The sequence below is a fragment of the Oncorhynchus clarkii genome, chromosome 32 (assembly GCF_045791955.1).
Source record: "Oncorhynchus clarkii lewisi isolate Uvic-CL-2024 chromosome 32, UVic_Ocla_1.0, whole genome shotgun sequence".
NCBI classification, from domain to species: Eukaryota; Metazoa; Chordata; class Actinopteri; order Salmoniformes; family Salmonidae; genus Oncorhynchus; species Oncorhynchus clarkii.
In genome coordinates, this window is record NC_092178.1 from 30,276,623 (window position 1) to 30,293,205 (window position 16,583).

Consider the following 16,583-nt stretch of genomic DNA (forward strand, 5'->3'; position numbering starts at 1 on the left):
AGGGTTCACATACTTTTCCCACCCTGCACTGTGAATGTTTACACGGTGTGTTCAATAAAGACATGAACACGTGTAATTGTTTGTGTGTTATTAGTTTAAGCAGACTGTGTTTATCTATAGTTGTGACCTAGATGTAGATCAGATATAATTGTATGACCAATTTATGCAGAAATACAGGTAATTCCAAAGGGTGCACATACTTTTTATTGCCACTGTAGGTGTTATTTTTGTCCAGTTGGGAAAGGGTAGTGTGGAGTGCGATTGAGATTGCGTCATCTTTGGATCTGTTGGGGCGGTATACGAATTGGAGTGGGTCTAGTGTTGCCGGGATGATGGTGTTGATCATAATGTATGATAGAAGTGTGTATCTACCATTGTTTATGAATAGACACAGCCATGGTCTACCAGTATCTATACTGTAATAACCGTATTGGGGACACAGTGTACCTGTATCCCCAATAACCTCCTGTACCCACCTATATATCAGGTATTGGGGACATGCATTGGCTACAGTCAACTGGAAATTAAGTAGGCATAAATTTGATCTGACATGAACAAATATCAGGTTCGATACTATAGAACCATATTACACATAAGCCCAAAATATACATTTGAACAAAAGTGAAATAAAGTAGTAGGTCAACATGATATGAGACAACAAATGTGGCAATAGGGAGAACCTGGGACCAGTGAGCGAGGATTTTGTTGAATTATAAGGATTTTCATTGGAGGGGGTGGAGTTCTGCAGTGTTTTCTGTATATTGTGAGCAGTTCAATGCACTATTCTCAGAGCCAGGTAGAATATAGACAAAATAGGGCATGGTGGACCTGGGCGGACCGGCCACTGGTCATTTCAGTTATCCAGACTCTGGCATTTAAATAGGTTTTCAGTTCTTTCACTATCAGCAGACCTAGACACACGTTATTTTCCCTGAACAGATAGGTTTAACACATGGGATTGTGTACAAGTTCGCAAATTTGCGTTCTAGACAAGCGCTAGAGGGAGCTATCGCTAATGACACCGGGTCAACCAGGATGCAACGCATTTGAAGACGTACCGTTACGTTTTCATTAGCGTTTCCAACATGACTCAAAATGGCGGTGCACTTCTCCACTAAACGGCTATTCAGGGACTGAACGAAAACAACAAAATCACACTGTCTTTGTGAGACATCTGTTAAGGTTTGCTTTTCAACGAATAATATCTAACATTACATTTGTATGGTCAGTTCTTTCAGCATGCTAATCAGAAGGGGTTCCGGTGACTAAGTTATGCTACTAACGTTAGCCGTCTTCTCGCTATGTTAGCTTGTAAACCTAAACCCCCGCCAGGCTAACGAGACTAGCGACTCTACTGGGAACAAAATAGCCGGCTGTTAATCATGTTGCTTTCTATGTCATGTAGCTAGCCAACTTGCTTGATAGTTATTGCCTAAACCAAGTTATGATAGTACTACGTTACTAGCTATAATCAAATGATTAGTGGCACGATATCAAACTAACCTATTATTTAAGTTACCTTTTAACTAGGTAACAGTTAGCTAGTTAAGTTCCATAACTTGATTTAGAACTGTTGCCAGCTGTTCGCTAGCTAGTTAGCAACAACACTCCCTAAAAGCGACCCGCATTGTCTGCTTTGTTAATATGTTTATGCAGCAATTACCTAATATTACTAATGGAAAGATGAGATAAAGGTTGAAGTCCAGTTGACTGGCGGAAGGTTTGCTGCATTGTCTCATTCACTGCTGAGTGAACAGAGAGAAATGGCTGGATACGTTTTTTCATCATGAAGTCAGTTCGATGGTTAGCTAGTTAGCGTAATGCTTTGTTCAGCAGACCCTGCCCACATAGGTAGGTGTCCACAGTCAACCTACGGCGTATCTGTTGTGGGGAGTAGTTTAAATGACTGGAAGACAGCGTATGAGGTCCAGCGCTAGGCTAGGGAGGAAAACACATTTGGACTTGAACCATCATGCTTCCATTGAACATGTAACGTTAATGCGATTAACAGTGGCATCTAGATAAGCTTCTTTGACCTCTGTTAAAGTGTCTTAGTGGTTGCTAATTATAAATGGGCAAAATGGATGTTTGGTTGTTGAACATGGGCATTCCCCGTTGCCCAATGTTTCAGTCTCTTATTATGGTAGTGGTTTGATTGTGTAACAGGTTTCAGCCATTTTGGACCATAGAGAATAATTCCACGATGACAAGCTTCAGGCCTTGGTTGTAATTGTGGCACACACCACACGCACCTGCATGGGGAGGATGGAGAGCGATTGCAGGATCCCCATGTCGTGTTTGAGGCCCAGAATCCTGGCCTTGCATGCACTCTTCTGGGTTTTGGTGTCTCTCAGGTGAGTGTGCTGGTGTCATCCTTCTTGCTGATAAGCCTTTATGCTCAACATTGCTTCAGAGCTTAACCCTCATTACTGTCTCTTTCAGAGTGTTTGGTGCAGCTCTGCTGAGTGAGGAGAAGACCACAGGTGCTATACCTTTTTTATCAGTATTTGATAAGAATGAGTTGGAGAACATGAGTACAGGATTGATGTGGTGCTGCAAACAAATGCCAGTGACTGCTCATACATCGTTTGTATAGCAAGTTAGCAACACAGTTCACAGAGAAGCGCATGTTTGTGTGTGGGGCTGATAAACTGGAGCTTCTACTTCACCCGTGTCAGGGGTATAAACAAAAGTGTCACTGGTCATGTCATTCAGCATAATTTCTGTCAAAACTATTCCCAGTCCTTTTCAGATACTGATTCAAGGCATTGTGTTTCGCCTGTGTTTTAGTGGCCAGGCCGGTAACCACCCCTTGTTGGCAGATGGAGGAGTTTGTGGTTGCAGTGGAATGCTCCCAGTGCAACACTTTCCAGTCGGTGAGATCTCTCTCTTTGTCATCTCCCTCCCCACACTTCTCCTTACATGTCCTTTCTTCCGCCAATAGTTATCTGGTTAATAGACAGTTTATTATTGGGAGATGTGAATATCTCTCTAAACATGAATGCAGTATATTCAATGTATGCTATTAATGTAGTTGTGTTTTATGCTACCTCACAGTCCGTGGTTGCTTATGACAGTGGACTTCAAGCTGCAACAAGCCCTTTTAACTGTAAGCTATAGAGAATACTGGGATACTCTTATCTGATTTTAAAGTAGGCAGGTTTAAGCTAGCCCAGTGAAAGAGAAAAACACAGTCTGTTATTATAACCTGGTTTAAGACACTTCCAAGCTAAACACAAACCCTCTCCAACTTTTCTGTTGGGCTTGTATATCCAGTGTAAACCCGTCGAATTCCCTTGCACCTTCCACCAACATGTTACTGTCATGAAAACATTGTTTTCTGTGTCTGATACATCATTTTCGACAGTTTGTAGACTAGACGCCCTTAACCATCCTGTCCTCCCTCTAGAAGTCGTGGGCAGCATGTATTCAGACGGGATACGTGGAGAGGATCAACTGCACCAAGTCTAATAAAGATGAGTACAAGAGGTGAGTCCCCACCCCTACAACTTCTATTGCCATTTCGTTGTGATCTTGTGATGCCGAGCTGTCTCTTGATTTCACAGGTTGAACCTAGATCTTGTGTGAATTGGATGTCATTAACCAGACTTTAGATAACTTATCTTAGGAAAACATTATGAAGCGCTTTTTCATAACAGATTACAGGAGACAAACTCAAATGTTAGACTACTGCACAGACTGATTTTTAAGGTTGAATTTTACACATGATAATAACGATTCTGTCAAGCTTTCCATCATGTATACGCTTGTTTCCCTTCTGCTCGTAGCTGCCGCTCTACCCTGATGGAGGAACACCTTTTCTGGAAGTTTGAAGGAGCCACGTTGGGCCTCACCATACTATTTGCGCTCATAGTGGTCGCTAGGCAACGTTCGCTGGACCGGCTTGCCTCCGAGAAAGTCCGCAGGCAGATCGAGTCCATCTAGCGCAGTACACCAGAGTGAAGAGACTAGTAGAACTCACCATGGTGGCTCATCTCAACATTTCAAACTGTTAAGAATTACCACAGCCGCTCCATTTCAACAGCATGGGGGTCTGGAGAACGTAATGTTCAATGGGCCGGACTTAGTAGAAAACTGTTTCACTTTTTTTGGGGGGGGGGGGGGGGTTGTTGAAGAAATTAGGCCTGACAGTAACAAGCTTATAAAATCAAGATTGACAGTGAAACTCCAGCTCTAATTTTAACCCGCCAAAGCACAAATGGTGAACAGTGTCTGGCATTTTGTCAATGGAATGAATAACCCTAAAGGGAATGGCTCTTCTGAGCAGGCAACTTGCAGTACTTTGATCTGGACAAAGTGATGAACAGGAACTGACTGCTTTCTAAGTAGCAGTTCAAGCCACATACATTTCTTTGACATCTTTTGGGGTGGACTGAAACCTGTGTGAAACCTGTGTTGAATATACAGAATTGTCTGACAAATGCCAGAGATGTTTCTGGCACATGTTTCTGTTCTCTGAGAGAACCAATAATCTCATCTAGTGTCAAATGCCCTGTCTGACTTGGAAACATGGCCTAATAACTAGCTCTGTGACTCAAGTGGATCTAGAATCTGTCTTATAGGGTGATGAGTGTTGCAGTGTTACTGTGTACTGTTGTATGAGTTTCATGCTGCAGTGCTGTTTTTCACCTCCATGGGATTCATATTTCCAAGATTCAGTATTGGTGTTCTGCCAAAAGTCTATAATCACTAGGTTGTGAAAGGTGAAATCTTGTGTGTTTGGAGATTCCAGGCATGGTTCTAAACACAAACACTGACATTTGACTACTTTTTCATAAGAGTATAGCGTTATCCAATACACACAAACAACACACTGCACATATTTCTTTCTGTTTTCATTCATTTAAAAACTTAGTTGCATTTCCGCTGATGGAGACTCACTTTTTTCGACTCCCCTAGTAGGCTCCTAGTAACATTGGTCTCTGAGCTCAGTGATTGCCAGTATTTTATCATGGTTTTACATTTCAACTGTAAATAATGTATTTTTAGGAATTATGTGACATGTGTTTTCCAGCCTCAGCAGCTCTCAAAGAGTTGAGAATTCTGCAAGAATAAATGGAAAATCGGACAACAGTTAATGTGTTTTTGTTGTAATTAAATAGGGTAACACTTCACACCCAGCGACATGGCACGGTCATAACAGTTGATATCTGTTATATGGTCATAACACTGTCCTAAGCATACATTTACACCTGTTGTGACATATTGCATGGCTGGTTATGACACGTGTCAACCCACATTTATTCAAATGTTTTTCTTTCCCCAACAATTTATTTTGTTTGTTTCTTAAGTCCTTTGTTTTTGTTGTAATGAATTCTTTAGTCGTGTTTTTTTTCTCCATTTGAAATAACTTGCAGATAATACACTTTATGACACTGTCTTGAAGCATTATGACCATCTTGGGTGACTTTACTTGGACTAAGAAAATACTTGACTAAAAGTATAAAGTAAAAGCTATACATCAGATTCCTCATATTACGCCAATGGCACAATCTCTCCCTTTTTTCCCCCTTTACGGACAGACAGGCACATTTCAACACCCATTTCCGAATGTATTTGTGTTTCGTGAGTCCGCCAGATCAGAGGCTGTAGGTATGTGTTATATTGATAGGTGTGTGTGTGTGTGAATTGGATCATAAGTCTCTCCTGCCTGAGCATTCAAAATGTAATGACTACTTTTTGGTGTCAGGTAAAATGTATGGGAGTAAAAAGTACATATTTTCTTTAGGAATGTAGTGGAGTGAAAGTAGAACTAGTAATTTACAGACACCAGACCCCCCCCCCCCCCCAAAAAAACAGCTTACGTGATACTTAAGTAAAAATACTTTAAAGTTCTTAACACTGCTGTAAGCCAGATGGGCCTCTTACGTACATGCCCTTATGTCAATCATCAGTCCAAAAAAAAAGTGTCTTGTCCTGCTCCTGATATCTGCTCCTGCATTCATCCCAGCATCAGCAACAGAGCATTGGGGTAGGTGCATGTCTGACATCAATGTGTGCGCAATTACAATGATTATTTAATATGGTAAATTTCAGAAAAATACTGTTGACAAGTAGGCTATGGTGTAATGGTATGTTTTGTGGGTTTTGAAACTTATCTAGGTGTCATAACCAGCCATAAAGTAACTACCGTGGTAGGTTTTTTTTGTGGGATTTGACACTTATGTTGGTGTCATAACCAGTCATAAAGTAATGCAATATGTCACAACAGGACCAAAAAGGTCTCAAGACAGTTTTATGACCCTATTATGACAGGCTGTTATGGCATGGTTATGATGTGTAATGATGCATGGTAAGTGTTACCTTAAATAAGCAAACTTTTCAGGGATGTAAGATACAAGTTGAACATAAAATATGAAAAAGAAGATTCCCAGAGTCAACTTGGACTTGTATTTGTGTCAAAAGACACAATTTGTGATGTACTGGGAAAGTGTTCCTTATATTTTTCTCTTGAAAATGTGCATTTATTTAGTTGCCAAAACAGTTTGACGGGAGACAAACAGCACAACAGACAAAGACAATCTAGATTGAACTCTACAGACTCCTCAGAAAGAAGTATTTACACTTTGATGCTCTTGGACAGCGGCAAATATGGCCATGTTGAGCTCCATCTTTGACCGAACAGTACTTGCCCACGTTGGAATTGCACTGAAAGAAAAGTACATGACAAAATTGATTCCATTGTTGATTTGTGTGTGCTAGATTGCACCGATGCCAAACAAGGGCACTGTGTAGTTGCTGGGGGTTTCCAATGAACCACTAGATGTCGCACTGGTACCACAATCAAACTGAAGGCTAACAATAGTAACTTGGGGCCCTACTCAATCAAAGCTGGTAGTCCTAACTGGGTTTTGATTGGGCCCGTGGTTTATAAAATACTAAAATTAAAAAAAGGGCCAACTACTAAAAATAAGTTGTCCAACTGCATTTTTGACAAATTAGCTCAACAGAAAAGCAGATCTAGGAAGCATTAAAAAATGGTGGTTAGTAACAGCCAATAATGTACCAGAATTGTGATTCTCCTTCTGCGTAGACGTTGACATACTCCCGGAAGGCGGTTGAACTTGTTTCTCAAAACTGAGGAAGATATTTCCCTCTGAAGCTGTACCCTATCATGGACAGGGACACCCAACTAGAATAGAAGAGTGAAAATTACTTGGCTATATTGGGGCCGAGACCAAAGGCCTAATCATCATAGTCCATAGTACCATTAAACAATTATGTTCACTAGACGGAATTGATTCATATAATAAAGTTAGTCTTATATTAAATGACTATGCTGTTTAAATCATAGCCAGGATATCTAACCAAACTCACCTGTTTATGCTTGCGTGAGTCTCGTGTTTCCAACGACGGAACGTCCGGTAATCTTGCCTCTACTCCGACAGACAGAAAGTGCACACATAGAACACAACACATCAGCAGAAACAGCACAGTGAAATTCGTCATAGCGTGATTTCCACTAAATTGATTTCCACTAAATTGACAGTGGCACTGCTGATCTGTACGCATCAGAATGAGTGGCCGAGTGATTCACTACGCGCGAGAGCTCTCCAAGGTGCTGAGCGCATTTCAGCTCAACCAATTTGACTCCGATGTCCGCAAACAATATTTTGTCTCGACGTCAATAGCAGACGCTATTGCCGAGCCTCTTTAACAAGCACACTGCCCAGTGTGCGCAAACACTCTCCTAGATGCACGGTAATCTTTCCTTTTCTAAACGGGTTTAATGATCACATGACGTCCGTTGCAAATTACACTTTGACAGGTTGACACAAGCTGTAGGCCTTGGCGTTTAGCTCAAATGAACCAACCACGGTGTAGACTATATCCACAAGACAGAGCAAACATGGCCTATTAGCCTATCACACAATTTCCTTTAGTTAATCTACAGCGCCTTCATGTACATGTCTGATAATTTTCTTAAAGGTCCAATACAGCCGTTTTTATCTCAAAACCAAATCATTTCTGGGTAACAACCTTATTAGCCAGGTTTCCCTCCAATTGGCCACGATTCAATATTCTTGCGAATGTTTAAAACATCTGCATAAAACAATATGTGCATTTTTCCAAGTGTTTCCATTAAATTGACTTGTTGCGGATTAAAGCTTTATGACATAGTGTACATGAAGATATGTTGCAGTTAAATTCCCATTGCATTGTCAACTCTACTGATGGTTTTGGCACCAAAAAAATGTGGCATTATACAGTGAATGTTACGGATACCATTATCCTGTGTGTGTATCCTGTGTGTGTGTCCTGTGTTCTTTTCTCTCCTTCTCCCCTCACAGGTGAAAATCATCACTACCCAATCAGTCACCAATCCAATCATTAATCAGAAGACACACCTCCTCCTGTTTCCTACCCTATCACAGTTCCTTTCCCTTGGTTTAAAAACCCCATCAGTTGTTTGCTCTACAGCTCAATCTCTCTGTAAATGCCATGTCTGTGTTTCACTCTCTCTGTGTTTCACTCTCTCTGTGTTTCACTCTCTCTGTGTTTCACTCTCTCTGTGTTTCACTCTCTCTGTGTTTCACTCTCTCTGTGTTTCACTCTCTCTGTGTTTCACTCTCTCTGTGTTTCACTCTCTCTGTGTTTCACTCTCTCTGTGTTTCACTCTCTCTGTGTTTCACTCTCTCTGTGTTTCACTCTCTCTTTTTATTAACCTCTCTTTTGTTTGAGCACCTCCATAGCACTTTGTCATCACCTGTGAGTATTGTTTTTGGTTATGGTGTTTGTGTTTGATTGCTGGTGGGAAAAGGGGAAACCAAGACAAGTCAAGCTCATCACCATCCACTTTCATCAAACTGTGAAGTTCATTATCATTTATTTAATTTGTAGCCTAAAAAACTGCATGCTTTTCTGAGTCATAGTGGGAGGGACCACACACCATATCATCGAGATACACCTCCAAGTTTACTTCGATATTTACAGTTAGATGGCGCTGACAGAGATGGTCGCCTCACTTCGGAATATTAGGAAACTATGCAGTATTTTGTTTTTTTATGTATTGTTTCTAACATTGTTACCCCAGGAAATCTTAAGTCTTATTATATACAACCAGGAAGAACTCTTTGATATAAGAACAATGCCAATTTACCAACATTATGACCAGGAATACGACTTTCCCAAAGCGGATCCTCTGTTCGGACCACCACCCAGGACAATGGATCTAATTCCAGTAGTCGACCCAAAACAACGACGCTGCAGACGAAGCGGCCACCTGGCCAAGCTCCGTAGATCTGCACATCGCCCACCGCTCCGAGTATACTACTAGCCAATGTCCAGTCTCTTGACAAGGTAAATTCGAGCAAGGGTTGCCTTCCAGAGAGACATCAGAGATTTTAACATTCTCTCTTTCACGGAAACATGGCTCTCGGGATATGTTGTCGGAATCGGTCCAGCCACCGGTCTTCTCCATGCATCGCGCCGACAGACATAAACATCCCTCTGGGAAGAGGACGGGAGGGGGTGTATGCTTTAAGATTAACGACTCTTTGTGTAATCATAACAACATACAGGAACTCAAATCCTTCTGCTCACCCGATCTAGAATTCCTTACAATCAAATGCCGGCCATTTTACCTACCAAGAGAATTCTCGTCAGTTATAGTCACAGCTGGGTACATTCCCCCTCAAGCAGACACTAAGACGGCCATCAAGGAACTTCACTGGACTATATGCAAACTGGAAACCATACTTCCTGAGGCTGCATTTATTGTAACTGGAGATTTTAACAAAGCAAATTGCACTATGTGCATGCGCAATACCCTCGACCACTGCTACTCTAACTTCCCTGATGCATGCAAGGCCCTCCCCCGCCCTCCCTTCTGCAAATCTGACCACGATTCCATCTTGCTCCTTCCGTCTTATAGAAAGAAACTCAAACAGAATGTACCAGTGACGAGAACCATTCAACTCTGGTCCGACCAATCGGAAGCCACGCTTCAAGATTGTTTTGATCACACGGACTGGAATATGTTCCGGTCAGCCTCGGAGAACAACATCGACCAATGTGCTGACTCAGTGAGTGAGTTTATAAAGAATTTAATTGGAGATGTTGTAGCCACTGTGACTATTAAAACCTACCCTAACCAGACACCGTGGATGGATGGCGGCATTTGCGCAAAACTGAAAGCTCGATCTACCGCATTTAACCATGGAAAGAGGTCTGGGAATATGTCTGAATATAAACAGAGTAGTTATTCCCTAAAGGCAATCAAACAAGCAAAATGCCAGTACAGGGACAAGGTGGAGTCGCATTTCAACGGCTCAGACACAAGACGTATGTGGCAGCGTTTACGGGAAATCACGGACTACAAAAATAAATCCAGCCACGTGACGGACACCGACATCACGCTTCCAGACAAACTAAACAGCTTCTTTGCCCGCTTTGAGGATAATACAGTGCCACCATCGCGGCCTGCTAACAAGGACTGTGCTCCCCCCCTCCTTCTCCGTGGCTGACGTGAGTAAAACATTTAAACGTGTTAACCCCCGCAAGGCTGCTGGCCCAGACGGCATCCCTAGCCGCGTCCTCAGCACATGCTCAGACCAGCTGGCTGGTGTGTTTATATTCAATCATTCCCTATCTCAGTCTGTTGTCCCAACATGCTTCAATATGGCTACCATTGTTCCTGTACCCATGAAGGCAAAGATAACTGAACTAAATGACTACCGCCCTGTTGCACTCACATCTGTCATCATGAAGTGCTTTGAGAGACTAGTCAAGGATCATATCACCTCCACCTTACCGGCCACCTAAGACCCACTTCAGATTGCATACCGCCCAAACAGGTTTACAGACGACGCTATCGCCATCACACTGCCCTATCCCATCTGGACAAGAGGAATACCTATGTAAGAATGCTGTTAATTGATGACAACTCAGCATTCAACACCATAGTACCCTCCAAGCTCATCATCAAGCTGGAGACCCTGGGTCTCAACCCTGCCCTGTTCAACTGGGTCCTGGACTTTCTGACCGGCCGCCCCCAGGTGGTGAAGGTAGAAAACAACATCTCCACCTCGCTGACCCTCAACACTGGGGCCTCACAAGGGTGCGTGCTCAGCCCCCTCCTGTAATCCCTGTTCACCCATGACTGTGTGGCCATGCACGCCTCCAACTCAATCATCAAGTTTGCAGACGACACAACAATAGTGGGCTTGATTACCAACAACGACGAGACAGCCTACAGGGAGGAGGTGAGGGCACTCGGAGTGTGGCGTCAGGAAAACAACCCCTCACTCAACATCAACAAAATAAAGGAGATGGTCGTGGACTTCAGAAAACGGCAGAGGGAGCAGCCCCCTATCCACATCGAAGGGACAGCAGTGGAGAAGGTGGAAAGTTTTAAGTTCCTCTGCATACACATCATGGAGAAACTGAAATGGTCCACCCACCTGAGAAGGAGCAGCAGCGCCTCTTCAACATCAGGAGGCTGAAGAAATTTGGCTTGGCACCGAAAACCCTGACAGACTTTTACTGATGCACAATCGAGAGCATACTGCCGGGCTGTATCACAGCCTGGTACGGCAACTGCACCGCCCTCAATCGCAAGGCTCTCCAATGGGTGATGCTGTCTGCACAACACATCACCGGGGGCAAACTACCTGCCCCCCATGACACCTACAACACCCGATGTCACAGGAAGGCAAAAAAGATCAAGGACATCAAACACCCAAGCCACTGCCTATTCACACAGCTACCATCCAGAAGAGGAGGTCAGTCCGTACAGGTGCATCAAAGCTTGGACCGAGAGACTGAAAAACAGCTTCTATCTCAAGGTCATCAGACTGCTAAACAGCAATCACTAACTCAGAGAGGCTGCTGCCTACATTGAAACCCAATCACTGGCCACTTAATACAATGACACTTGAAATAATACCACTTTAATAAAGTTGACATATCTTACATTACTCATATCACATGTACAGTATACTGTATTTTATACCATCTATTGCACCTTGCCTATGCCGCTCGGCCATCGCTCATCCATATATTTACATGTACATATTCTCATTTTAGCCCTTTAGATTTGTGTGTATTAGGTAGATGTTGGGGAATTGTTAGATTACTTGTTAGAAATTACTGCACTGTCGGTACTAGAAGCACAAGCATTTCGCTACACTTACATTAACATCTGCTAACTATGTGTATGTGACTAATACAATTTGTTTTGATTTATTATATCAATATTTGCGCATAAAGGTGTTTCCACTGCTATTTCTCGCATTATACATTTTACTGACACAAAAATAACTTACCTTGTCTAGCATATTTTGTTTTGTCGACAGTTGGACAGTTTACAGACAAATTAGCTTTTTCTGTCAGACCTGTCGTAAAAAAAATTATCAGACAAGCCTTCAGAAAGTAGTCATACCCCTTAACTTATTCCACATTTTGTTGTGTTTCAGCCTGAATGAAAAATGTTTTTCTCACCAACCTACACACAATACTCCATAAAGACAAAGTGAAAACATGTTTTGCAGATTTCTTAAATTAAATACCAAAAAAATGTGATCATATTACTTTTATACCCTTCCCCAGATATGCAGTATGCCTCATCACAAACGTAGCTCTATGGACAGTTCCTTGGACCTTCAGGGTATAGTTTCTGCTCTGACATACTGTACACTGTCAACTGTGGGACCTTATATAGACCAGTGTGTTTCTTTCTAAAATCATGTCCAAACAATTGAATTGGCCACAGGAGAACTCTAATAAAGTTGTAGTGATGTCTCAAGGATGATCAAAGGAAATTGGATGCACCTGAACTCTAATTTGGAGTGTCATAGCAAAGGGCTGTCGACAAAGGGTGGCTACTTTGAAGAATCTCAAATCTCAAATATATTTTGGCTTGTTGAACACTTTTTTTTTGTTTACTACTACTACTATGATTCCATGTGTGTTATTTCATAGCTTCTACGATGTAGAAAACAGTCAAAATAAAGAGATCCTTGAATGAGTAGGTGTGTGCAAACCTTTTACGGGTACTTGATGTAAATTAGGTGTTTCTGTATTTCATTTTCAATACATTTGCAACAATGTCTAAAAACATGTTTTAATTTTGTCATTGTGGGTTATTGTGTGTAGATGGTTGAGGAAATAAATCAATTGAATCCATTTTGAAGGCTGTAAAGTAACATGTTGAATAAGTCAAAGGGTATGAATACTTTCTGAAGGCACAGTACTTTACTCGCATAAAAAGGTTGGATGGAAACCTGGTTTCTGTGATTGTTTTCAATTAAAATGGCCGAAAAGAAACAAAAATAGCTTAGCAAAAGAGCAAGAATTTCGCTAGGACTGTGTGGGAGTGGTCTGAGTGGGGAGGGGGGAACTAGCTGTCATTGGCAGAGAGGTTTAGGACTCTGTTTCTTATTGATCTGTCCGCTAATTTACCACCTGGTGAACTCAAAACAGGTATTTTCAAACAGCTCTTAGACTAAAAGGGCATTATCATCATAAAAATGTCACAGTATTATTCCAACCTTGTAGTATGGAAATATATATAAAATACAGGTCAATCACGCTTCTGACCTGGCCCTGGTCCTTTAATATCTGAAATCTGTATTTAAAAAAAGCCATATCTCATCTTCATATCGCACGCATTATTCGTATGATCTCAGCGAAAAGGTCAGACAGGGTGATCTAAGATGTGATAGAAAAGTGCGTCATAGATTTTGTTTTATGTACACCCGCCTCCTTAACCATTTACGGAGTCAGGCTCCAAATCCGTCTGGTATTAAAGATCACCACTTGTCCATCCAGGTCAACTCAATTGATTCATATTTGGTTGGAAAGTCTTAATGATGGCAGCACAATTAGTCATATGCATAGTAATTGTGGAGCGAAGTGGAGCGAAGACAACTGCAGCAAGACAGCAGTGACTGGATCACTCGGCAAGATTAAGGCCTATTGCATTAATGTAAAATTACTTCCAAACGTAAAGTTTATCACCTTGGTCTTTTATCAACGAACTAAAATGTGAGAAATTTTCAGACAACGTGTTTGAATGAACACGTCTTTTTAGATAGCATTTCTGATGTGTGCAACCTCATCTCATTTTTCGACTTTCAATGTCATTATAAGCAACACATTTGGAGATTAACCTAAATAAACGGATTTAATTGCAGCTGTAGGGCTACAAATGCAATAGGAAATTAAGAAGTGAACTTTTGATTTAATGACACATCAAAAAGGGCCCGTCTACAATGCAAGAGGATGCGTGGAGCTTTATGGAGAGGTTTTATTAAACGAAAATAAATACATTTGTTTATACTTCCAGAAGACAAAGGAATTGAAGACAGTCATACATGCAGACTGACATTTACATTGGTAACGGTACAGGTGCATGGGCGTATCACAAGCCTTGGTCTCGGAAATGTTGTGCGCCTGAGGGGATAGGTCTGTGACCGGGGTCAGTAACAACGCAAGAAGAATGTGTTGCATGCGGTGCCTCGCAGACAGTCACAAAGCCTTCCGATGCGCGGCCCGTGCTTCATAGCGCACCGCTCTCCAACATCACACTAAATATGAGAGGAGAGAGAGTGTTAGCAAAATTCGTTAGGTCCTACTTGCACATTTCTGTTCCCAAATAAAAGCACATTCAATGTAACAGACAACTTCCGACAGCACCGTAGGCTCTGCTGGCACTCCAAATATATGACTCTCTCAGACAACCTTTTGCGCTCATTCAGTTTTGCGTTAGGTGCGTTTTGGAACTGAGGTATGTAAGGTAGATGTAAAAGAACGTAGGTTATTCTTGACTTACCCGTGGAATGAGACTTGCTTTCTTCTCCACTGATAGACCTATCATGTTGTCTTGCTGCCCGCCTTCTAGAAGCCCCTCGAGCACATCAGCCTGAAAAAAGTCGCCAATAAAGATATTTAGAACCATCTTCACTATCAACCCAAATAAATATTGCATGGCATCTATTTCTCGACATTAGCTTGAAGGCGGAACGATATAATCGGCTACTTGACATTGGGCAAGAATGGGCGCAAATGCATAATGTACATAATAGATATCTTACTTAGCTAATTTGAACACATAAGGTAAAAGTAGACTGTCCTCAATCTCCATCACAGCATAGTTACACATCGGTTGATGGTACAACATAAATAAATGCTTGAACAAGTTCTGGATTGGTTTGAGTCGAAACAAACTGTTTTATCCTAAAATCCACAAAAAGGACAGAAAAATAAGTAAATTAGTAAATTTGACACACCAAATTTCTGGTGACATATCCCAGTGGAAATTGTTCCTCTTGTGAAGAGAGTATGTTATCGGGTGACATCTGCTCCTGGCAATCAACACTGAAGACAGACAGACAGACGCCCAGGTAGAAGACTGCGCGGACCCTGATGCTGTCCATGGTGCTGAAAATCTTCCGCTTGAACTGAGAGGATGCGAAACAAGTCGTACTTCAGCAAAGTTCTCTTGGCAACTATCTGTGACTTTGGTATTATTCTCTCCCTCTCTATTTTGCAGTTCAGGTCCTCACTCTTCTGCTCATGGGTGCTGCACTTGCTTCTGTTGTTGCTTGGAAACTTTCTCTATTTATATAGAACCAGCCCGGTGCTGCTCCCATTTCGCTCCAACGTCATCACCTTGGTCTCCTCAGACCGTGTTTTGCACGGATTGGGTGAGATGGGTATCTCGGTCAATGATATTAAACATTCCCACCACTCCAAGGAATTCAACCACCAGGGTGAAACTTTAGGAGCCGATCCATAGTAGTGGGATGTAGTTTTGGGGTGCTGCGATTTCAGGGTGGGGGGTAGGGATGCAGGTAAGAACAGCATGCACAGTGGACTACTTTTTATGATTTTTTTACTTAATGTATTTGAGTGTTTACCAGCATTTACCAGCATACCACCTGTACGCTCTCGTTGGCTGGCCCTCGCTTCATACTCGTCGCCAAATCCACTGGCTCCAGGTCATCTACAAGACCCTGCTAGGTAAAGCCCCCCCTTATCTCAGCTCGCTAGTCACCATAGCAGCACCCACCTGTAGCACGTGCTCCAGCAGGTATATCTCTCTGGTCACCCCCAAAACCAATTCTTCCTTTGGCCGCCTCTCCTTCCAGTTCTCTGTTGCCAATAACTGTAACGAACTACAAAAATCTCTGAAACTGGTAACACTTATCTCCCTCACTAGCTTTAAGCACCAGCTGTCAGAGCAGCTCACAGATTACTGCACTTGCACATAGCCCATCTATAATTTAGCCCAAACAACTACCTCTTCCCCTACTGTATTTATTAATTTAGCTCCTTTGCACACCATTATTTCTATTTCTACTTCGCACATTCTTCCACTGCAAATCTATCATTCCAGAGTTTTACTTTCTATATTTTAATTACTTTGCCACTATGGCTTTTTTCTTTGCCTTTACCTCCCTTATGTCACCTCATTTGCTCACATCATATATAGACTTATTTTTCTACTGTATTATTGACTGTATGTTTGTTTTACTCCATGTGTAACTCTGTGTTGTTGTATGTGTCAAACTGCTTTGCTGCTTTGCTTTATCTTGGCCAGGTCGCAATTGTAAATGAGA

General features: G+C 42.0%; 3 protein-coding genes across 4 annotated transcripts; 1 reads left to right on the plus strand and 2 right to left on the minus strand.

Moving 5' to 3' along the window:
• The first annotated feature begins 1,059 nt into the window (after nt 1-1,059).
• On the plus strand, nt 1,060-5,094 carry LOC139392304 (protein JTB-like). 2 transcript variants are annotated; one of them, XM_071140201.1, is made up of 6 exons: nt 1,060-1,182; nt 2,167-2,354; nt 2,443-2,483; nt 2,791-2,876; nt 3,410-3,489; nt 3,789-5,094. In XM_071140201.1, the coding sequence occupies exons 2-6, from the start codon at nt 2,257-2,259 to the stop codon at nt 3,943-3,945; spliced, it is 462 nt and encodes a 153-aa protein (XP_070996302.1). In that variant the 5' UTR covers nt 1,060-1,182; nt 2,167-2,256; the 3' UTR covers nt 3,946-5,094. The 2 variants fall into 2 exon arrangements, with proteins under 2 accessions (XP_070996302.1, XP_070996301.1); XM_071140200.1 differs by having other exon boundaries at nt 1,071-1,182; nt 3,413-3,489.
• A 1,400-nt stretch (nt 5,095-6,494) lies between these two features.
• Nucleotides 6,495-7,623, minus strand: LOC139392307 (cocaine- and amphetamine-regulated transcript protein). Its single transcript, XM_071140205.1, has 3 exons — nt 7,339-7,623; nt 7,028-7,153; nt 6,495-6,669 (listed from the first exon to the last, which is right to left on the minus strand). Exons 1-3 carry the CDS (start codon nt 7,531-7,533, stop codon nt 6,556-6,558), a joined length of 435 nt encoding a protein of 144 aa, XP_070996306.1. The 5' UTR covers nt 7,534-7,623; the 3' UTR covers nt 6,495-6,555.
• A 6,721-nt stretch (nt 7,624-14,344) lies between these two features.
• LOC139392306 (niq CART3-like) lies at nt 14,345-15,510 on the minus strand. Its single transcript, XM_071140204.1, has 3 exons — nt 15,252-15,510; nt 14,795-14,884; nt 14,345-14,549 (listed from the first exon to the last, which is right to left on the minus strand). Exons 1-3 carry the CDS (start codon nt 15,396-15,398, stop codon nt 14,442-14,444), a joined length of 345 nt encoding a protein of 114 aa, XP_070996305.1. The 5' UTR covers nt 15,399-15,510; the 3' UTR covers nt 14,345-14,441.
• Between the last annotated feature and the right edge of the window lie 1,073 nt (nt 15,511-16,583).

What these genes read in the sequence shown, in the direction of transcription:
- LOC139392307 (XM_071140205.1), bottom strand. Translation starts at nt 7,533, where the DNA reads ATGCGTACAGATCAGCAGTGCCACTGTCAATTTAGTGGAAATCAATTT. An exon ending in ACTCACGCAAGCATAAACAG is followed by an intron (nt 7,154 to 7,338) that starts GTGAGTTTGGTT and finishes CTTCTATTCTAG; the next exon opens with TTGGGTGTCCCTGTCCATGA. An exon ending in GAAGGAGAATCACAATTCTG is followed by an intron (nt 6,670 to 7,027) that starts GTACATTATTGG and finishes CTTTTCTTTCAG; the next exon opens with TGCAATTCCAACGTGGGCAA.
- LOC139392306 (XM_071140204.1), bottom strand. Translation starts at nt 15,398, where the DNA reads ATGGACAGCATCAGGGTCCGCGCAGTCTTCTACCTGGGCGTCTGTCTG. An exon ending in GATATGTCACCAGAAATTTG is followed by an intron (nt 14,885 to 15,251) that starts GTGTGTCAAATT and finishes GACTTTTTTCAG; the next exon opens with GCTGATGTGCTCGAGGGGCT. An exon ending in AAGCAAGTCTCATTCCACGG is followed by an intron (nt 14,550 to 14,794) that starts GTAAGTCAAGAA and finishes TCTCATATTTAG; the next exon opens with TGTGATGTTGGAGAGCGGTG.
- LOC139392304 (XM_071140201.1), top strand. Translation starts at nt 2,257, where the DNA reads ATGGGGAGGATGGAGAGCGATTGCAGGATCCCCATGTCGTGTTTGAGG. An exon ending in GAGTGAGGAGAAGACCACAG is followed by an intron (nt 2,484 to 2,790) that starts GTGCTATACCTT and finishes CCTGTGTTTTAG; the next exon opens with TGGCCAGGCCGGTAACCACC. An exon ending in AATAAAGATGAGTACAAGAG is followed by an intron (nt 3,490 to 3,788) that starts GTGAGTCCCCAC and finishes TTCTGCTCGTAG; the next exon opens with CTGCCGCTCTACCCTGATGG.